Source organism: Paroedura picta, chromosome 12 (genome assembly GCF_049243985.1).
Source record: "Paroedura picta isolate Pp20150507F chromosome 12, Ppicta_v3.0, whole genome shotgun sequence".
NCBI lineage: Eukaryota > Metazoa > Chordata > Lepidosauria > Squamata > Gekkonidae > Paroedura > Paroedura picta.
Genome location: NC_135380.1, coordinates 19,115,645 through 19,139,269, shown reverse-complemented (window position 1 = coordinate 19,139,269; position 23,625 = coordinate 19,115,645). Strand labels below are relative to the sequence as shown.

Below are 23,625 nucleotides of genomic sequence, written 5' to 3'. Positions count from 1 at the left end.
CACTATTATATTGCTCTACTGTTATGGCTATATAGCTATTGTTCAATTTATCAAGGATCTATAGCTTATTAGAGCATCTTTTTCTATAGCATTAATAAAGCTTGGTGACTTGGTTAATTAACAAAAATAGTCCTCCTTCCACACCCACCCACCCTTTTTAAAATCTTTTGACTATGGAGGAACCCCTGAAATATTTTTCAGGCTTTGTGGAGAAAAGGGAAGTGGGCTCCATTCAAACTTCTGGGGAAGGCTGTGTAACCCCTGGGGAGCTCTTGTGTTAACCAATGGTTTCCTGGAAGCCTGGTTGGGAATCCCTGATCTCGGCTGATGAAAACTGGATATGCTCCAGGAGGCATGAAATGGTGTAAGCAGTTGAGAGTTGGTTAAATATTCTTTATATAAATCTTTGGGTTTTTTACCTTAGCTAATCGTTCTGGGTCACCAGGATGTCTTGGGATAACCTTCTGAAGTCTTTGGAAGCCATAATCAATGGTAGGTTCATTTAAAGCTGAAATACAAGGCAAGGAAGAAGATCTGAATGTGTAAGATGAAGACAAATTAGTATATTTTATTTCCTTTGGGGAAAACCAAAACAAAATGTTCAAATTACCATAGAATTGGTGTTTCGAGTGTTCAGATTTATGGCACAAAATATAACCGGCTCCATTTTTAAAGCATTTTTGAGGCCAAACTAGCATTAAAAAGTTTTAAAAGAAAACAAGAAAGTTGAAGGGGAATAAAAAACTCTTTTCAAAAATGCAGTATATACAAGCAAGAAGGTATGTACATCTGTCTGTGGTCTCAGAGAAAAAAATTGCAAACATTTGTAAATGAAATTTGTGAACCCTTCCAGTGGTGCATGTCTGTTTGACGGCACGGTTGCTGGGCAATACACAGCTTTGAAAGGCAGATCACCCATCTCAGAAAAAGAACACATCTGTTTCACTTCATATTTCTGGTAAGGCCTTGGAGGAGGAGCATGTCTCATGACGCAAGTGCCACTCGGTGCTTAACACCCACTGAGGGTGGCTGTCCTGACCCTGAGTGCCTCCTCCTCCATCTGGCTTGCCTGTCTGCCCAGCAGCCAGCCAATAGCCTTCTGACCTCCACGCCAAACACCCCTCCTCCTTCCACTTCCCTCTGAGGCTGCAGATCCCTGCTGTTTGAGAGCTGCCCCTGCTGGTGAGTTCCTTAACAGCTGCCTGGGTCCAGGTCCTGGGGGGAGGGGGAGGCCGTCCGCAGAGTTCTTCCACTCCACCCTCCTAACCCACTGCCCACTGTATTTCTGAATGCAACGGGCTTGGCCCCTAGTAGGTTTATATGAAGCTGCCTGCCTTAAACTGAACTAGACTATTCAGACTGACAGCAGCTTTCTAGGGTCTAAGGCACAGGTCTTTCACAGCACCTGCTGCCTTGTCCTTTTAACTGAAGATGCCGGGATTTGCACCTAGGACCTTTTGCATGCAAAGAAAATGCTCTTCCCCTGAGCCACAACACCATCCAGTAGCCACAGACACTCCAAATTTATTTATTGGACAACTAAACTACCACTATGCAACAGTATATTCCTGTGCATTCTCTGATTCTCAACAAACCAAATGTTATGGAGTATACCTAAGCTTTGAGGTCAGATGCAAAATTAGTGGGTTGTCTCTAGGGCTGCACTGCAGGAGGCAGGGCTGATAGTCAGCCTGGGTGGAGTCGCAATATAATTCCATTGAACAGGAAACCGAATAGCCTCTATGTGAATGATAAAAATTCACAGTGTGTGGCCATCAACAGACAAAACAGAAATTTTTACGTAACTTAGGGGGCATCTTTGGTATATAGCAAAATAAATACTTGTAAGCTAAATAAAAAGGGTGGGGGAAAGACACACTTAAACCCAGTCTGATGAAGTTTAAATATGGTAACACATTTATTCAAGGGGGGGGGGGAACCCTTTTATTTAATTTTTTAAGTAGTCTCCAGCTCAACCTCCAAGCATAGTTCTTAAAGGCAACTGGCAACTCCTCCTAGAACACAGAACAACTGGCAACAATACAGAACCAGCCCAAGTACTCAGGTGTGCAACAACACCTCTCACTGGTAGGAAGGGTTTAAATAATCATTACAATGCAATGTAAGCAATATAATCAGAATCAATACAGCAAAATGTAGAGAGCACATGAGTGTCTGTTAAAAGAAAAAGGAGGCAGAGTGGAATGGGGTGGGGGCTGGGGAGAAAATCAACCTTCTCAAACTGTAGGAGTTCAGAAAATCCTTGAGATTTTTGGATGGGTGGAATTGCAAAACATTTTCCTTCCTACACGGAGTGCTTATTGGAAAAAACAATATTAACTCAGAAGACATTATGCCAATCCGTTTCTTATTTTTAACCAAAGGTGAAATATCTTTTTTTATTTGCTTTAACAGGCCTGTTATGGTATGGCCTTGAGTTGAAATATTACAGGACTGGATTGACTGGAATTCTAATAGAGAAGCCATAGATCTGAGAATGTAGCCTTATTGGCTATACTTAGAATGGTTTCCCCCCCTCCCTTTCCTACTGGGAACCATTCTGGATCACTTAAGAAGTTTAATAATACACATTTCAACTGCCACAGAATCTATTTCCCATTTGGGAGCAGGGTAGAGAAGTTGTGCCAATAATCGTGAGAATTTGTCAGAATCCTCTTGAGATCTTATATATCACTATGTACCGTTTATCTTCTCACGTGAGAATCTAATAGCTTAGGTTACATGTCTTAACCAAAAGGGGTCATAAAATTTGTGTGTGTGTGTGTGTTTTTTTTAAATACCCAAATCTGTACATGTTCCTACTTAACTAAAATATATCTAATGGGAATCTCAAACTATATTATTAAAAACAAAAGTGTTGCTATATTATTTCTTTACTAAAAATATTAACCAAAAAGAATGATTTCATCCAATCACGACAGCTTGCAGCAGAAATAATATCTTCAGATAGTGGTTTTGCAGTTTCTTGAGTATTTTGGCTTTTTAAAAAATTTCTAGCTCTCCCTGCTTAGAAAAATTTAGATCTATGCTCAGAAATTAAATAAGACCTTGAACAGGCCTTTAGTTGCCAGTGACTAAATTGGTAACGTAGGCTGACTTAAATAAAGATGTCACCGTTATAAACTAGTCTTCAGAATCTCATTAAATTTGACAAAGCAAGAAAATTCAAATGTTAGAAGACTTTAAAACTCGAACTGCATTTCCTGAATATCAGAAATGTTCAAGCTTCATTTTCAAAATGTACTTATGCCATAATGAATTTTACAGAAATAATACAAAACATAAACGTTCAGTGTGGTATAATGATGGTAAGGAGCAGCTAAAAGTAAACATACCCCATCTAGCTATCAGGTTCACTGAGTGACTTTGGGCCAGTCTTGGTTTCATTCTGTCTCTCTCCCTCCTTCATTCTAACCTACCTCACAGGGTTGTGGTCAACATAAAATGAAGACAGGAGATCTATGTACTTTGGAGGAAGGATACTTTGGAGGAAGGATTATAAAATTAATTTTATAATTTAAGGTGGGGGGCATTTTAGTTAATTAGTAGAAGAACAAAATTTGAGTCTACTCAGTAAAGCTTATATCCTGGATGATTTTCTTGGCCTTTAAGGTGCTACTTGACTTGAATAACATGTTTTTGTACCTTTTCAAACAACTGCATCCTATAGCACCCATAATACAGAATGTTGGGTTGGGGGAATCAAATGGGAATGAAAATGAACTCTCTTTTTTTGTCAGATAATTCAAAATGAAGAGAGCTTGTTTGAAAATTTGCTCCATCTCTAGTCAGGATTTGGTCAACTCCTGTCTCCTCTATAGCCAAAGCAAGCATGTGGGGGGGGGGGGGAATAGAGCATGAAGCTGCTTGTTTATTTTTCTTTTCCTGAGTGAAACGGGGGAGAGAACAAGAGGTGGGAAAAGCAATCCAAAAGCCAAATCTCAGTGCATAGAAGTGTGGGCTTGGAGCACAGTCACTTTAGAAATGAGAACATAAATAAGTCTTGTGAGGGAATGGCAACTGGGCACCAGTTAGTCTTTGAACTGATGCCCTGACCAATCAGTGACTGACTACCACATTATGCCAGCATTGGAGGCATGGAGGAGAGGGAGAAAGTTAATCTGACAAACGTAAAAATATCCACTTAATACTGGGGCTTTTGGAGTGGTTTTATCAAATATAGCAAGTTATATTCACTCCTGGATATCACGGGGAAAAGGTAGTGTCACCGCGAACCAATCATAGATGTTGCAGAGAGAAAATTTAAAGTGCCAAATATCAGAACAGAAATCAAATAAGGTGCAGGTGAGTTTATATAATTTGTTTATAAAAATGAGTTTAAAACAAGTTTATAAAAAAGTCCAGTGCAGATCCAGCCCGGTCTTAGTACAAGAATCAAGCCTTATACAATGCTAGTATGTTTGGGAGCCCCTCAAATAGCTCCCCCAAAATGTTTTCAGCTAGGAGGGATTTTGCATTTTCTTTGAGAGTAAAAAAAAAAAAATGAAGAAAGAAACGTAGCTCAAAACAGTGGCTTCAGGCTCTTCATCTCTGCCAGTCAGCTGACCGCTGTGGAGCAATGTCTTGACGGACAGCACTCTGAGAGGAACTGCTGACAGATCCTTAACCGCCACAGTGTTAGCACTTTTCCATGCCTTATTACAAGTACCCTTTACAGGGATCACGTGCATCCCAATCACAGCTCCCAGTGTGACATTCAGATTTTCCCTTGAAATGTATCTTTAATTTTTATAGTTGTCTTTTAAACAGTTTACGACACTTGCCTCTTCAAACAAACCGTCTCGATTCCATTATTGCTTGGCTAATCAGTTTGAGCATGAATTGAATTTTGCATTAAATATTGAAGAATTCTCTGATTTTTAGCAGGCGTGTCCTGAGTTTCCAAATACTCCCTGCTTTACCACCCCCACCTGTTTGCTAACAGGAACACTGGATCCAATCCCTGCAGTTGTATCTGCTTCCACTAAACAGCTTGAGTGGGCATGATGTGGCAGTTAAAGCTCCTGTAACTCTCTCCGCCTTAGTTGTTATTTTTAAAAGTACCCAGAGCTGCAAGGCATTCTACAAAATTTAAAATCCACATGGAAACACGCTATCTGCAAGGCTGCAGCTTAAAAGTAAAAACAGGAAAAGTAAAAACAGGCAGAGAAAGGATAGGAAATGAAATAGATGGCTCTTTTCTTAAGGAGATGCTTGAAAATGATAACAGGCGGATGCCAGGGGAATACATATCTTTCAAGTACAGCACAAGCCAGTGTAAAAGAAGTAATCTCCTTTCTTCAGCAAGAATAACGCACAATATTACACAAATGGGAGTAGTTGCTAAGGGCTAAGAAGCATGATACTGAAGTAGCCAACAGCTTGATCCTAAATATTACTTGATTGTCAATCATTTCCCGTGATCAGTGGCACTTGCTTGTGAGTCATTATGTTTAGTTTAGGCCGTCCAAAGTACTTGTCCAGTGAATTCCTACCTGGCCTCTACCTGGTGGAATGAGCTCCCAGAAGAGCTGAGGGCCCTGCAAGAACTTTCTGCATTCTGCAGGGCCTGCAAGATGGAGCTCTTCCATCAGGTCTATGGTGGAAGCCAGGGTGCGGAAGATCAGGTGGGCCTCCTGGAAGATCACATTCTGGATCATCTTGGTGGTGGATATTGGGCTGGAGAAAGTCCCCTGGCGCACCTAGTAGCAGCCGCACAGGTTGGGGGAGGGGATGATAGTTTTGCCACCTGTAATTGATTTGATGTAACTGTTTTAATGGGGTTTTTAAATGGGGAGCTATGTGTTTTATGTGGGGTTTTCTCTTGTAACCCGCCACGAGACGGCTTGCCATGAATGGCGGGATAAAAATCTAAATAATAATAATAATAATAATAATAATAATAATAAACAGAGCTACACCCTCCCAACCAAAGTGATTCTAATGGACTTAGAAGTGTGTCACTCTGCTTAGGATTGCACAATTGGAAGGTGGAAATGAGCTCTAATCTGACATTGGATTCATTTGCATACACACTGAAAAGTATTTGCTCAGTAGACAAAATTAACATTTTGACACATGAGCCTTCAGGCTTGCTCCTACTTACGGAATAGTTAGTCCCACTTGGAATTGTCTGAAAGACTGCAGGTGAATTTTGAAATGTTATTTAAAAAAAAAAAAACTTGATTTTCTCAGGGGATTTCTTGTCTAGGGTCATTGTTTCTTAGCTGCTTCCACCCACCCCAGAACATTTATTGTTGCTGATTGTTTTTTAATTGGGATGCCTTAGGCAGCCTATGGCTATTGTCATTTGGGCAGCTCCACCTTCGCTCCAGACTTGGCCAGTGATTTCTGCTGGGTTTGTTTACCTTCGTTTGTACATGAACTTTGCCCAGAAGCGCAAAGTGTCATCCTCCCCACATAAAATTTGTTCACGTTACAGTGGATGCATGCAAATCCTGCTTGTACGTGCATAATCTGTCTGTAAGAAACAGCCATTGTATGTCCACTTCACAAATGAAACTGGGAACCACCACATAAGTGTGAGATTTGTATCAAACATTTAGCTAAAGGTAACATTCATTGAATGTAACTTTACAAAATTACTCAATGCACATATTTTTTAAAAATTAAGTGTATGCGTTCACTGTAACTTATGAATAGGGCTACAGTGGGCTGCACAGGGTTGGGTTGATACTGATCTCAGGAAAATACTGGCTAGAGCTGCATCTAAAGCCTGGCATACTTTATATGTACACAGGGAAGGCACTAATGTACCTTAAATGATTTTAGCTTTATAATATTTTTGTTCTGTAGTTTATGCTCTGTTTTGTGCATCCTAATTTTAATGGCTGTTGGCCCCGTACAATAAATGCCACTTAATGTGGTTCTTACATGCTGATACTGGTCAGTACCAAGGGTGCTCCATTTCCGGCCTCCCCCCCCCCCTTGCACCACCAGTTAGTGGCCAATTTGCCTTGCCTATCATGAGCAACCCACCGTATTCCTTCCATCTTTAGTTAGGGAAGGCTTTGTTATCCCAACGCTTATGTTAACAACACAAAGAAGATGAAAAAGGGCCCCTTTGCTGATTTCTTATAGCTGACAAAACGATCTGACCTGTCTATGACACACACAAACACATCAGGCGGTTGTGTTCACACACTTCTGCTCTTTTCTCGACTACAGAAGGCTTCTTTCTTTCTCTAATATTGAAGGCTTTCTAGTTTCCAAAGCCTGCTGCCAACTCTAGATCAAAGCCTTTAACCAGACTTGCCCAGCTGCATGCATTCTGATGTCATGGCAAACTGGAGTTTGATGGAAGTGAAATAGACAGTCTACTTCCATATTAACCTACCTGACCACTCAGGTCATCTTCAGAGGCCCTGCTTCTGGTGCCCTCACAGTCTTGCTCTAGGCAGGTGGCATCTCAGGAAAGTGCTTTCTTAGTCATGGTACTGAAACTTTGAAACTCTTTTCCCACAGGGATTTGTCTGTCTCCCTCTATCATCTTCCACCAGCAGGTAAAGACTCATTTTGTTTGGCCTTTCCTCACTAACACTTATTAGCCCCCTTCCCTCTTAGGTTTGTTTCTATTTTTATGTTTACATTTTATTTAACTGTTTTAAATAAATGCTTTATATAATTTGTGTTTTAAATGCTTTTAAATGTTTGAAATGTTTCAATGCTGCCGCCTTAAGGACCCTCAATGGGGTGGAAGGATGTCACAGAAATGTTCTGAATACATTAATAAGTCTTCTGAAATCAGAAAGCCTTCAGCCATTCTCCAAGTGTGACAGGAGGAAAGAAGGAGGTCTGTGAGCATAGCTACAAGTTACTTGTGTGGTAGTCATGGATGGCGATCTGCTTGACATGAAGTCTGAACGCAAACAGATGGTGTTCTCTAACCAGTTTGGCTCAAGGTGTTTCACCAGCATACCCCATTCCACTCATGTCTCTCTGATGCTTTCACCACCTCCACTCTGGGGACACAGGAGATAATCTTCCATATTGCTGGGCTGCACTTGCTTTAATTACAAATAGGGTGGCAAGCAGTCCATATCTGACAGGGGTCTCTGAACTCTTGAGAGATGACCTCCTCTCGTGATAGTTCTGCCCCCATGTTGTGCAACCTGATGATAAGCAACCAGAAATGGTGGCTGAGCTCTCTCAAGAAGGCATCTTGCAAGAGTTCAGGAACTGCCATGCGTAGTTGGCCTCACTTCTTTTGAAAAGGCCTAGGGAATGAGGAAGGAAAAACATGATACAATCCAGCTCCCAGGAGGAGGCAGTAAAGAGGGTAGCAGGCTGGCTGGCTGTGGTCACCTCCCTGAATCCACCACCTTCAGTAACTACCTCATTACAGAACTATCTCCAGGTGAACCACAGATTCATATGAGAAGATAGCACCCTTGATTTAGGTTGAGGGAAAAATTCAGAATATTTCGTATTGATTATTTATGAAATCATACCAAGATGATCCGTAAATCGCTAATCTGACAATTGGAGCAGAAAGCATTAGATAGGTTAATTGTGTCGCCTGGAAGTTCTTATTTTATTGTTCTATGCTTTTCTTTAAGCAGTCCTACCAACCACAATGAGCTGGGGGAATTGGCTGCGCCAGGTGCAGCTGTACTTAATAGCTGTGTTTATCGCTTTGCTTGTCATGATCTGAGATGCAGAAATTGCCTGATTTCCTAATTCTATAGTGCATCCTCTAGCATACAGAAGCAAAAAAACAAACAAAAACAAACAAAACAAACCAAAACAACCTGGGTAAAGCTGAAAATAATTTCCAGCTCTGTTCCTTTTGCATATTTTGTTTGGCCAAACTGCAGCAGAGGGCTGGGGGGGGGGGGAGAAATCATTGGGGGGTGGAGAAATCCCCCCCCCAACAGATGCTCTGAAAGAAAGCTCTGAAAGAACTGTGACTGCCTCACCCAAGGTCACCCAGCTGGCTGCCTGTGGAGAAGTGGGGAATCAAACCTGGTTCCCCAAATATCAGGCCATCACTCTGAACCACTACACCAAGCTGGCTGTCACCAAATGTCTCTGGACTATAACATTTCAAGGGGAAAAACTGTACAGATTTAGGAAAACAACAAAGAAGGCTTCCTCCATTGCCCATTTCAAAGTAAAAAAAAATCTAATGAAAAGGGCAGAACAGTTCGGATGCAAGCTATGACACAAAAAACAAGGTTCTGCCAAATTAACCCATTTATCCCCACATACCTGTATAAATAAATCTACCAGGAGCTCCTTTGCAAAACTGTTTGGATTTATATGATAATGTTACTTCCACCACACCAGGGATATGTCGAGGGGGCGTCTGGACACGAATGGCATGAGGAGTAATCAGCTGGGGTCAAAGAGAGAGGACAAATTAGAATTTAGGAGATTGATTCTCCCATAATGCCCTTCACCATTCCATTTTCTGTCACTTGATACATAAGAAGGTCAAAACTCAGCAGAATGAGATTCCCACCATACTAACAGGACCAAACCCAAGACTGTGGATTGGGTACAGCTGAAGGAAAACACTAAGGCTGCAATCATGAGTATTCTCAACAGCTCGTAAAAAGAGGAGCGTATGCATTAATAATTACTTGAAAATAACATTGGGATAATGAGGAGCAAGGCATGAATTATAAAATCTGAGTGTCCCACATGTATCTACCTTGAACGTTTTGATTGGCCAAGCCCTGGGAGTTCTATGCTGAGAGTTTAATGGTGTGTGTGGAATTCAGACGGGAACATCAGTGCACAGGCAAAGGGATTTAAGCCCCCCCCCCCCAAACAGACACACACTATATCCATTGCTTGAAATTCTCCTATGAAGCCACCACTTGCCCTGTTGGGGATTACTTATGTGTAGCCCATCAGTACATATGGGACCCCCTATGGGGCAAACTTCTGACACAGCTTGTGGCCGCTGATGTCCCTCCCCATCTTTCATCCATGTGCCCGTCCTTCAACTCATGAGTGCACCTCCAGTGACACTTATGCTCCTGGATATATATGCCAAGAGAGAGAAGGAAGGTAGCGCATGGTGGTGGCCATGGAGATGGCACTCCCAGCAGTACACACCATCCTGCATTGTCAGGGAAAGGGCTGTGGGAGGGAAAGGGGGCTGTGAGCATGGAGAGTGGGAGGGCTTAAAAGCAGCTGGGGGAGCACAGGCCCAGGGGCATGGGGGTGGGTCTGCAGAAAATGAATTGCAAACAGAGTGTCTGGTAGCAGGTAGAGATGCAGAGAGGAGCCCTGAACTGGTCTTTGAAGGGCTTTGCATAGTAGCCTAAGGGCAACATTGCAGATCTGGAAGTAGGATGGCATAACTCAAGTGCCTAATCTACAGGGGATGTGCTAAACTGGAATAGCTATCGTTTGATGCTGCTATTTGAATCTTGTTCCTTGGGAAATGATCACTACACAGTCAAAAATGGAGACAGAGAATCCCTCTGTAAGAAGGACCTGAAAAATGCAAAGAGACAAGAGTAAGGCAGCTCACCTCACTCCATACAAGCATGGTTCCAAACACGACCTGTAGTCCATCAAAGAAGTTGTCTCCTATAATGATCACCATTGCGCCACCAGTGGTCCAGCCTTCACTTGGACTAATAGCTTTGATGCATGGAGTGGCTAAAAGGAAAGAAAACAACAATGCAGTGGAAGAGGAGGCTAGAGTTACTGTGAAGGCACAGATTGTCTTTATTGGTCCTATAGTCTTAGGGATGTTTATGTGTCTTGATGCTAATCCAGAGCTGGAGATGTTCACACAACACCTTGAGATGTCACAGTGAGTGTTGGTATATGAATTAAGCGAATAAATAAATAAATAAATAAACAAACGAATAAACGAATAAATAAATAAATAAATAAAATATGTAGCTTGAAACCATGGGATTTGCACAATAGAAACTGGATTGTGCAGTAGATAGGTAGCTAGTAGGCAGGTAGATTGATGATGATGATAAAGGAAGGAAGGAAGGAAGGAAGGAAGGAAGGAAGGAAGGAAGGAAGGAAGGAAGGAAGGAAGGAAGGAAGGAAGGAAGGAAGGAAGGAAGATGGATAGAAGGACAAATATTAACCAAATACATGTTTGGGCAGCAACCCATGAGTAAAAAATTACAATCTACATATTGGCAAAAATGTTAAAGAAATTCAGCATTCCACTACTGTTTTGCAATATCTCCTTGGACCTGAAAACCTTTTCCGTCTCCCTTCCAATATCCTGCACAAGTATATAAATTTTATTCCAGCCACCATGCTTTCTTCCCCCCTGCCCCAAAGAAATCTGGGGATTATAGTCTGGCAAGAATCCTAGCAATGTCTGTTAGCAATCCCTCACACTTCCTTACATAAGCTCCCAGAACTGACAAGGGAGAGGGGATGACTACTAAACCAGGTTAAACCTATAGCGCAAATATGGTTTTCTACTTTATCGGTTCTTGGTAGAAAGAATGTTGATTATATTGGGCTTCATGAACTTGGGAAAACTGAAAACTGTTATTTGCCCCCACTGGAGTAAGAAATCCACAGCTACAATGATTCTGATGAATTGGCTCAGTGGTAGATCTCATGCTTCACATGTAAGCATATTCCATAATAACCCATGTTCACCAGAGACAAACTGCATTCTTGGCTTTTTATGCTATTTTGAGAAAACGTTGCTAATCTGAATTGCTAGAGCTGTCATGATTCAGAGCTTCTTTCTTGGATTTGTATTTTTCTCACTTTCTCAAGTAGCTTACAGAAGCATACATGGGTCCCCCTTTGCCATCACAGCAACCTTAAGTGATGGGCTTAAGGTCATTCAGTGAGCTACATGGTTGAGTGGAGGTTTGAATGAAGATCACAGGTAAAAGGTAAAGGTAAAGGTAATGGTAAAGGTATCCCCTGTGCAAGCACCGGGTCATGTCTGACTCTTGGGGTGATGCCCTCTAGCGTTTTCATGGCAGACTGAATACAGGGTGGTTTGCCAGTGCCTTCCCCAGTCATTACCGTTTACCCCCCAGCAAGCTGGGTACTCATTTTACTGACCTTGGAAGGATGGAAGGCTGAGTCAACCTTGAGCTGGCTGCTGGGATTGAACTCCCAGCCTCATGGGCAGAGCTTCAGACTGCATGTCTGCTGCCTTACCACTCTGCGCCACAAGAGGCTCTGAAGATCACAGGAGGGCATTGTAATTAATCCACCTTTCCCCAGTGAATCTAGAGCAGTGATCCTCGTTCAGTGGCTCAGAGAGCCACACATGCCACCAGGGATTCTTCTGAGCAACAGGTCCCAATGTGACACTGGTCCACTTTTTAGGGTTGGAGCTTTTGGCAGGAAGATAGTTCCTGCTTAGAACAGAGAGAGGTTCTAATCCTCCCCTAGCTTGGAACACGACAGCTGAACTTGAAGGAATCCACACACATTCTTTATTCTCAGTAGCATTACACTTTCTCAGCCTATCGCCCAATACAACCCCTCAGTAAACTACAATGTGAAGATAATGTGCAGTTCAGAAACCACAGAAGAATACAATAAAAGGAAGATACAATTGGTTTTAAAATAAACTAAAAGTACATTGCCTGTAAAGTTAAATCAGGCTCCTCAGAATCCAGTCTGTCTAACTGATTTGGGAACTTGGTCCTTATGTTTGAACGCACTTAAATTTTATGCTTGAAGGGCACTTATAACACTGGGATTCACTTTTCTTTTAACATCCAAACTAATGAAAACGTTCTGGAGAATTTGAAAAGCTTGCACAGTTTTCTGTTGTAAATCTGGCCTGCAAGCCTGTCACCTTGCTCCAGAGCCTGCTTGGTGTAGTGGTTAGGAGTGCAGACTTCTAATCTGGCAAGCCAGGTTTCATTCCCCACTCACTGTCCACATGCAACCAGCTGGGTGACCTTGGGCTCGCCACAGCACTGATAAAGCTGTTCTGACCGAGCAGTGATGTCAGGGCTCTCTCAGCCTCACCCACCTCACAAGGTGTCTGCTGTGGGGAGAGGAAAGGGAAGGTGAATGGAAGAAGAGTTGGTTCTTATATGCCTCTTTTCTCGACCCGAAGGAGTCTCAAAGCGGGACCTTGGCAATTACAAAGATTACAGCTATTTATTTATTCAGTTTACAGTTTACTTTAAATATCCTTATGCCACCTGTCCACCTGAGTCCACAGGTTGGCAAAGTTAAAATAAAATATCTGATCATTTATAAATACATTCATTATTATAAAATAATTCAAATGAAAACCTATTTTTAAAAAACAGAAAGGGGAGCCAGTAACCATTGTGGGTATATTAGTGGGATAAGTAAAGCCAAAAAGTCTTTAGTAGGTTGTGAAAGACACTGGTAGAGAGTAGTAGACAGATCTCCCCAGGGAGGGAGTTTCAATTTCATGGCCATGATTGAGAAGGCCCTTTCTTGGGTTGCCACCCATCTAGCTTCAGATGACGGGGACAACGGAAGCAGGGCCTCCCAAGATGAGCCGTATGGGTAGGTTCACATTTATAGACCAGTTAATTAGGAGAAGGTGTCCCTTCAGTTATATTGTAAAAGGCTTTAAAGGTCAATACCAGAATCTTGATTCAAGCCTGGAAACAAACGGAAACCCAGTGTAGGTGGAACGAGACTGTAGTGGTCTACTCTCTGCAATCTACTCCCATCAACACTTCAGCAGCAGCACTCTGCACCAACGGTAGCTTCTGGACCTTCTTCAAGGGCAGTCATTTAATCTAAATGTTCTTTTCTGCCTGGGAAGGATCACAACTGGTTCAACAGTCAAAATTAGGGAAAGGAGCAACTGGCCATTTGTTTATTCAGCAGGGGGTCTAGGTCCAAGAACTTCCCTAAGTTATTAACCTGCTCCATTATGGGGAGTGCAAACCCATTAAGAACAGGGTTATTTCCTGGGTTATTTACACAGTCAATATATCTTGTTGCATGTGTGTTTGGTGGGGTGGTGCACAGAGTATGCTGCAGTCATGATGTGAGTATTCTAGTATTTTAAAAGGAAAGCTGAATGGTTAGGGAAGAGGCTGTGGTTGTAGTCCTTTCACGAGGTATACTCTCCAGAGGCTACAAAAATCCTGAGATAACTCTATTGACTCACCATAGTCAACATCTCCAAGGACTAAGATAAATAATCATTGTCCTGTATGATTGGTGCTTATAATGGGTCCATTTATTTAACAGCATTCCACATGATGCCATTAAAACATAGACTAATTTGTAATTTATATAAAAGTAATATGTATATGTAATAAAATAAAATTTGTATCCAGGGGTATCTTTAAGTTTTATTTGAGGTATAAGCTTTTGTGTGCATTCACACTTCATCAAATGTGAAAGCTTATACCTTAAATGAAACTGAGGTGGTCTTAAAGACCAACATGGCTACACTGACTGAATCTATCTGTATATGTCAGGCTTTCTCGTGAGGCCCTGGGGTTTCTTGAGGCCCTGGAAGGGTTTCCTGAATGAGTTGGAGTTAATAAATTTTATTTATTTATTATTTATTTATAAAAATGTAAACATTTATGGGTGAAATGATCATATATAGTCATATTGACCCACCTAGCCCTCCCAAAATGGCCAATGATGGGGTAGAAAGGGCTTTAGGTGGGCATCTTCTGCTTCCTAACCATATTCTACATGATCTCACTGCTTCTGGGGTTTCTTGAAGCCTGAAGAATGTTTCAGGGGTTTCTCAATGATAAAAAGGCTGAGAAAGGTTGGTATATGTAATACTGAAGCTATTCTAAAAATGCTAGTTTGAATCTTCTCCCCCATGTACTCGTGGCTACTGAAAGAAGCATTGGAATTATCAAAGTTCTTTGATGTCTTGGAGAAGCTGAACATTCTTTGCACACTTCCCAGTTTTGTTCTAGATAGCCTACATCAACGTGCCCCAAAACTTCCATCTTTTTTGGATGCCGTGAATCTTCCACATGTGAGAGGAGGCTATAACTGATTAATAGACAAGGCCTTCTCTGTAGTAGCCCCCTGACTCTAGAACAGTGGTTCTCAACCTGGGGGTTGGGACCCCTTTGGGGGTCGAACGACCCTTTCACAGGGGTCATAGCAGGGCAAGCAACTTGGCCGGGGGGGCGCCATCCTTGCGGGGTAGATCGAGATCAGCATGGTGGGACAAGAGGCAGAATTGAACTGAGAAACCCTAGAAAAAAACCAATTTATATACAAGCATGAACAATAGATCTTCACGCCATTGGTCAGTTTCAGTTTAATATTTGTGAAAGAACACTTGCATAATTTTATGCTTGGAGCTCAACACAATCTAAGGAACTGTATTAAAGGGTAACAGCATGAGAACCACTGCTCTAGAACATATTCAGCATGGCTTAGAGTTCTGGGTATCAGATTAAAAAACAAACAAACATTAATTCCAGCTGCCCCACTTTCCTTTCTCTGTTACGTTAAACAACTGCTAGATTTCTGGCTGTTGAATTGTGAATTTTATTTTTGAGTTATTGCTTTTAACTTCAGTTATGATTGCTAGCCACCTCAGAAATATTAAGGTTGAGAGATGGGATGGGGAAAAATGCCTTTGTAGGAGATAAACACACTTGCATGTACACTTGGGACAAAATGCATCCAAGATGTGTCCAGCCATCCACATACTCAAATATTTAACTCTGGGGAGGTACTGGACACTGAAGGACAACAACTCTCACAATGCACAGAATTTTAATAAAGGGATGCCCAAAATGCAAACATTAGGACAAAATGGGGATAGAGATTTGATAGAGGTCAGAAAATAAAGGGTAGTCCTGGTAAATAGAGAGCTTTGCAACACAGAAGCTGACGGCGATCATTTTTGGCCTTTATAGGACAGGGTATTTCTCTCCCCCTCCCTGCCTTGGTCTCTCTCATACGTTCAAGGCCTCTGGACTATACATCCCATCAAGATCCCAATATGGTTTCCAGTCCATAACCAAAGTCAATCCATCACTCCATTCCCAATGTTGACAAGGTCAAAGGTGGAAGGGAGCTTTGGCAGTGCTCCAAAAATACGAGACTCCTTTGAACAGCCAGTCAATCACATTCAATCAGTCAAGGAAAAACTGGAAGGCTTCTTAGCTTTGGAATCCTGGGAGTTTCCTTCTACCATTTCACTGCCCGCTGGGGGAGAATTAACACTGCTCCGAATTCTTTACTGATTCAATCATTTTCTTCCAGTTCATTAATTCTCCTCTAGGTTGATGCAGGGGCACATTTTAAAGGGGAGGGGGAATGCAACAAAACACTCTAATGAAATAATAGACTAACTTGTCTCTTCTCGTAACGTCACAAAGTCTTCTCACTTTCACTAGCGGTGAGGATAGGGCCAAGAGGGGCTTCTCTAGTTATTTTTAACTGGTGCCAGAATGGGGCTGGAGAGAGTGGAGGCGATTATCCAATTTGAAGCTTAGCAGATCCAGCAATTTGTAATTGCTTGAAAATACACCGAGAGCCAGCCTGCAGACGACGGTGATTCCTTGCTTAGCCAAACAAACTAAAATCAATTAGTGTCAGTTTCCTTCTGCGCATTGTTATGTTTTGTGCAGCTTGTTTAAGGGAATGGCTGACACTTTTTCATACACATCTTGCGCTGTTACATTTCTGTTTAACTAAGATGTCATGCTGCTTGATTTGTTCAAAAATCAAGTCAAGCCCAGCTGAGCAAAGGAGCCTGGAAAAAAAAAAGTATTTTTGCTGAATATTTAGCATGCTGCTTCTTAGCTGTTCTTTTCTGGCCAAGCAGTTGGAAAATGTAGGAGGCACTTGATTTTAAGATAAGGGTGGGCTGGGTCAGACATGTGGCCAGAGGGCTGATCTTAGGAGCAAGCGACATGTGATGCTGGAGTCCTGTGTCTAGAACTCCTAACACACATGCTGCCCTTAAAGCAGCTGGGGGTCGGCACATGGTTAAGAGCTGGGGCACTAGGGAAGGGGGTGGTTAGATCTTCCTCCTCATGGAATTCCCTGGAACAAAAGTGCCCTCCTGGCTGCTTTAAGCCTTGGTAAGTGACGAAAAGGCAAGTATCCCTCCATGAACCTATTCCCTTACAAGAGGATCATTTTTGATCAGGGGAAAGGTGGGAGGGAAGAGTTACACCATTTATGACCCAGATCGATATCTCTCCCTATTCCCACAACTGATTTTTGCAGAAGCATGGCATGTAATTTGCCCTCTCGGGCAATGGTTATCTGTGAGCGAACCCAGGCAAGCAAATGACCAAATGTTTGAAAAGGGCTGTTTTAGACAAAAGGCAAAACATGGTGGCTAAAGATGGCCTGGGTCTACCCATGCAGCAGAATGAGGTGGACCAGTATATCAGGCTGGTTCTAGCCAATGGGGCAAGAAGGGTGGCCACCCCATGCTCTGTGACCCACAACCACCCATGGCTCTGCCTCTGTCCCTGATGGAGATGATGAAAGAAGAAAAACTGCCTGTTCAGGGTTCTGGCTGCCTACCTGTGGCAACAACAACTGGTACTTGCTCTGTTCAAGTCTCAGGCAGTTAGCTTGGCAACAATTGCTTATACCTGGTGCACCTGGGGCAAGGGCCATAACTTGCTTGACCCCAGCAGCAGGGTGGTTGGGGGTAGTAATCTTGGGGGCTCCATTCTGGATTTTTGGTCCAGAATCCATTTTTGGTCACCGAAAGGTCTACGCTGAAGATGTTGGGTCTTGCATGAACAAAAACCATCAGGGACAGGCTTCTGATTGACAGACAAATCTATTGAATTTAGCCCCACGAGTTTTACACAGAGTCTATTCTATACTTTCCAACCTGTAGTTTTACTTATCTTCACATTATTTTTTTCCATTTTCATGAATACCTCACTTTTTAAACAACTGAAAACAAAACAACTCCTGCATCAGATTAGTTCCACTTTCATCACTGCCCAGAGATGACGGATGGAAGGATGAGAGAACGTGATCAGCTTAATTTCTTTTTACATTAGCTTCATATTTACTCAACGGAGTTCTCTGCTTTTTGCAACTGGCTTTTTAGATTCAATTGTATTGTTTATAAACATACTGCTTATACAAGTGATTTTATACATATATCTTATGTATACACATACCATAGTTATAATGCTTATTTTTTCATGCACAAATAACATTTCAAGTTGGATAAATTGTGCCAAATATTTGGTACGAGCAAACAAAAACGTCAGGGTTTTTTTTTTTTTAAGGAAAAGGGAATCAAAATTGGGGAGGGGCAGATTTGGGGATCAAAACTGCAAGAGTGAAAATTAAAAAATACTCTCTAGATTGATACCATAAGATCATTGCTTAAATTCTGAAAAATAAAAAGAAGTTCCGGGCACCTTAAGGACTAACAAAATTGATTTTAGCATATATTTCCACGAATCAGGACTCACTTCATCAGATGCATGGTGTATCCATAGCAGATATATTTATACTTAAAATTCCCAGTTCTATTACTCTTCTGAAATAGAGGCATTCTTACAGTACAGGTCAACTGTAAAGAGGACTTGCTGGTGCCTTTTATCTAAAGTCTGGAAGAATGCCATGCTTGTATCCTGCTAAGGGAAGGAATTAGATAGCTTTAAAAATATCTGGTAGTACTGAAGGATAGAATTATCAATGGGTATTACTCATAAAGCCTCCAAGATCACAGGCAATCTACCTGTAAATAGCAGATGCATGTTCATAAACAGAGGATAATTATCTTCTATATGGCCATAGCTTGTGTAGTATTTAGAGATTTCCTTGATATACCAAGAAAGCACAATATTGTACAGGCAAGTAAGAAGTTCTTGAAAAAATGGGACAGATTTAGGCCACAAGAAGTATAGAAAGTAAAACTGCGGTAGACTAAGGAAAGAGTTAAGTGGAATGTAATTTCATGGAAGTGGAGAAAGAATTCTTGGAAGAGTGAAATGACTTACTTTATACTATTCAGTAAGCTAACACATTTTTATCTCAGACCACTTCCCAAGAAATTTGGGCCAATTTATGTGACTTATTATATATATATATATATATATATATATATATATATATATATAACATTTATATATATAACATTTATATATATAACATTTATATATATATATATATATATATATATATATATATATATAACATATATATATATATATATATATATATATATATATATATATATATATATATATATATATATATATATATATATATATATATATATAACATTTATATATATAACATTTATATATATATATATATATATATATATATATATATATATATATATATTAATGTAATGATTTTAACATTTCCCCTGAAGAAATGGACGCCAAAGTGACTGTTTTATTTTATCCTAACAACCCTTTGGGTTAGGTTAAGATAAGATATTAAGGAAGTTACCTAAAGTGAAGTAGGGATAGGGATTTGAATTTAGGCCTCTCCAGTGCTAATCTAAGAGCCTCTTGTGGCACAGAGAGGTAAGGCAGCCGCCTGAAAGCTTTGCCCATGAGGTTGGGAGTTCAATCCCAGCAGCCGGCTCAAGGTTGACTCAGCCTTCCATCCTTCCGAGGTCGGTAAAATGAGTACCCAGCTTGCTGGGGGGTAAACGGTAATGACTGGGGAAGGCACTGGCAAACCACCCCGTATTGAGTCTGCCATGAAAACGCTAGAGGGCGTCACCCCAAGGGACTGACATGACTCGGTGCTTGCACAGGGGATACCTTTACCTTTACCTTTTAGTGCTAATCTAACACACATTGGCTCTACATAACTGAAACAGAGAAGAAAGCATTCATGAATGATTCCACATTTCAACTCATTGACAGCATTTGAAAAAAAATGATTGGTGTTAAAAATGCACTAGCAAAACTGGCTTGTCTGTCCCTTACCTTAAATAAAACTTTGTTGGCCTTAAAGTTGCCATTGGATTCAGACTTTGTTCTGTCTCGTTATAGTTGTTCTGTCTCATTATATGTTAGCAAGAGTCCTAAATAAACTTCACCAGCTCTATCATGAGAAGTTCTTTAAATCGTGCCTTAGTGTTCATACGAGCCTCTTGTGGCGCAGAGTGGTAAGGCAGCCGTCTGAAAGCTTTGCCCATGAGGCTGGGAGTTCAATCCCAGCAGCCGGCTCAAGGTTGACTCAGCCTTCCATCCTTCCGAGGATGGTAAAATTAGTACCCAGCTTGTAAACGGTAATGACTGGGGAAGGCACTGGCAAACCACCCCGTATTGAGTCTGCCATGAAAATGCTGGAGGGCGTCACCCCAAGGGTCAGACATGACTCTGTGCTTTCACAGGGGATACCTTTAGTGTTCATACACTTATATTAATCTGCCTACACATTAGCAGCGCAGAGTGGTAAGGCAGCCAACATGCTGTCTGAAGCTCTGACCATGAGGCTCGGAGTTTGATCCCAGCAGCCGGCTCAAGGTTGACTCAGCCTTCCATCCTTCCGGGGTCAGTAAAATGAGTACCCAGCTTGCTTGGGGGTAAACAGTAATGACTGGGGAAGGGAATGGTAAACCACCCTGTATTGAGTCTGCCAAGAAAACACTAGAGGGTGTCACCCCAAGGGTCAGACATGACTCGGTGCTTGCACAGGGGATATCTTTACCTTAACCTTTTACACATTAGCCAATATATGGTCCAGCCCTTGCCAACAGGTATAAGCAAAACTGAGGAGGGTATTGTTCATGTTAACCAGCTGTTCATGTTAACAATACCCATGATTTCCCCCCCCCCTTCCAGAACAAATAGGGAAGGATTTTGGTTCAGGTAACAGGTACATGAGACTCTGCAGAATTGCTGCCAGACCTTCTGAACTATGAAAAACAATCTATGTATTTACTTATTTATATCACACTTTTAACTCCAAAGGAGGAAAGGGAGCATGGTACAGCCTGATTTTGTCAGATCATGGAAACAAAGTAGGGTTGGTATTGAGATGGAACACCATTAAGCAAGGCTCAGTAGATGAAGGTAATAGCAAACCGACTCTGTCTCTTTTCTTGAAAAGTGCTTGCTGGTGTCACCATCAGTTGGTTGTGAGTTAATCATCCATACATACGTTTCACCCAATGGCAACTCAAGGTGATTTACAAAATTCTTCTTATAGCTTCTATTTTGTAGATTTACCTTTTTGATAAATGTATCAAGGCAGATCCCAGAAAATTAGAAGTCCTTGGTAATTAGGAATGGGGTTGTCCTCCTTTTGTCACTTACTCTTGGTCAGAACCTTCCAACTGATTTTTTTTAAACATAGTTTAGGGATGAATACAAAATAAATACCTTCAGATGGATCAAGTCTCCTAGCTCTCCGTCCGTGTTTTGAATTATTATGAACAAACATGTTGTCCGAAACCGCCAGTACATGCCCATCCACATTCACTGTTGTCGATAACACCACCTGGGAATTTAAAAAAAGGAATGAGAAGAAGACGGCAGGTAAATTACTTTCACCAGTCCATGTTCAATTTATTAATTATTCAGCCTAGTTAAAATCCCATTCAGTTTCTAAAAAGAAATGGTCTCCTGTGGGATTGTATTCTCTCATTGGCACAGAGGGAACTCCTGTCCTGCATTAATTCTATTTAGTGTAAGAGCCATAAAAGCTTCATGGGTTGGTAGGGTAACATACTAATGACTGGAAATGGCTCTTACTTTCTTCCAATACACACTTGTCAAAGGTGGTGGATGGAAAAGCAGTCCTTTGGCTCAATTAGCAGATGGGCCCCACACACATTGTGATCATTACATACACAATGCATGCACTTAAACGGTATTCCTTGCCCACCTTTCCCCAGGCTGAACTATGGGACACACATGGAAGGTATATGGACATGGCATCATGGGCATGTGGAATCAGAATTAAAAGACTGGAAGAGTGTAGTCTATGCTGAAAGGGAAACTTCACCACCACTGAGAGACTTCACTATGCAATTTTACTGCTCTTCTCTGTGAAACGTAACCAGAAGTTGACCCATTATGCACGGGGGTTTTAGCGCACATTCGGGGTGGAATGGTGGCGACTAAAATCACCGATAACGCACGGAGCCGGCTGCAACCGGCCGCAGCTTCGGTGCATGCCGCCGAAAAAACCGCGTCAGTGAAACGCGGAAGAAAACGCAGCTTCCGGGTGACCGGGGCGCAACCAGAAGCGGCGCCTGGATCGCCGCGTGCATAATCGGTTACCCTGGGTTTTGCCGCCGTCGCGCCCCGCCCCGTGCATAACCGGTCTTCCCCCTCCGCGTTTTCCACGTGACCCGAAATCGCCGTTTTGGCGGCCGTGCATAATGGGCCGTTGTGATGCCATCCATTATCTATGTTCATTAGAAGCAGGTCCATCAAAAAATGAATATGAAAGGGGGGCTTGGTAAAGGCCAACAAGGCTCCCCCCCCAGGTACCATCCATACTCTAAAAACTATTATGGCATATATTTAAATGGCATTGATTTCTAAAATCCGCTGTACATTTTTCTCTACACATCTTCTAAGCAAAAAAAAAAAAGTTCCTGAAAAAAAACACAATAGTATGGACCAGCTGTCCCTGCAAAGGGAAGCATCTATGTAATTTTATACAATGTTCTATGTAAACCGCCCAGAGCTGTAGGGAAGGGTGGTATAAAAATCCAAATAAATAAATAAAATATCTGGTAAGTCAAAGGGGTGCTTTATAAAACATCAGCTTCTAATTACTGGTAATGTTGGTTAGCTATCCATCTAGACACAATAGTGTGAATGCAAAAGATACTTTTAGCAGAATGCCTTCCTGTATCTATTAATTTAGGCCACTAAACTGTCATCGTAAGCCACCATGAATCAAGATGAAAGGTAGGATATACATATTTAAATCAACAAAACAACTTCTTCCAGGCCCAGATTCAAGGCAGCATACCATATTTCAAGACATAGTCTTACAAGAAATTGTTAAAGCAAAGCATCTACAGGGGCAACAGATGTTAAAAAGTCCATCAAAAGGTTTGGCTCAAGTTAGTTAGTCAAGTTAGTCAAGGATGACCTCTTTCAATGAGGGAGGCAGGCATGCAATGGCCATCAACATTTCTGTGCACATCCGCAGGCAAACAGGGACTTTCTAGTTTTGTGCATGGCTAAGAAATTCTTAAAATTCTCAGACACTGCTATATATCCCAAAATTCCTTGGAAGCAGCTATATCAGGAGAACTGATCATTGGGAATAGCATCACCAAAACTCACAAGTACAACACAGGAAAAGAATAAGAATAGACTAGTTATATCCTACTTTACCTTAAGGAGTCTCAGATTGGCTTGCAATCACATTCCCTTTCTCTCCCTGCAACAGGCACCTTGTGAGGTAGGTGGGGCTGAGAGAGCTCTGAAAGAACTGTGGCTGGTCCAAGGTAATCCAGCAGACTTCTTGTGGAAGAGTGGGAATCAAACCTAGTTCTTGAGATTAGTGTCTGCCACAACCACTATACCACACTGGTGCCTATCCATAGATAATGGGCCTATCCATAGATCTCTAGATAATAGGTGACACAATAAAGGGCATTATGTAAACAACTTTTAGTGTTAGAATCCTGGTTGGTGGGCAAGAAACAAGCTCAATCTGATGGAGCAACTATGATTCAGATATGAGAATAAACTGTGGTCATAT

At 41.6% G+C, this 23,625-nt stretch overlaps 1 protein-coding gene across 2 annotated transcripts in view; it reads right to left on the bottom strand.

Annotated features, from left to right (window-relative positions):
- Positions 1-23,625, bottom strand: part of EBF2 (EBF transcription factor 2) — a 251,959-nt gene that overhangs the window by 23,466 nt on the left and 204,868 nt on the right. For both annotated transcript variants that reach the window (XM_077305189.1, XM_077305191.1), the window contains 4 exons: positions 21,279-21,396; positions 10,529-10,659; positions 9,253-9,379; positions 420-508 (listed from right to left, as the gene is read on the bottom strand). In XM_077305189.1, coding sequence (XP_077161304.1) covers positions 420-508; positions 9,253-9,379; positions 10,529-10,659; positions 21,279-21,396 — 465 coding nt within the window. The remainder of the gene's footprint in view (positions 1-419; positions 509-9,252; positions 9,380-10,528; positions 10,660-21,278; positions 21,397-23,625) is intronic.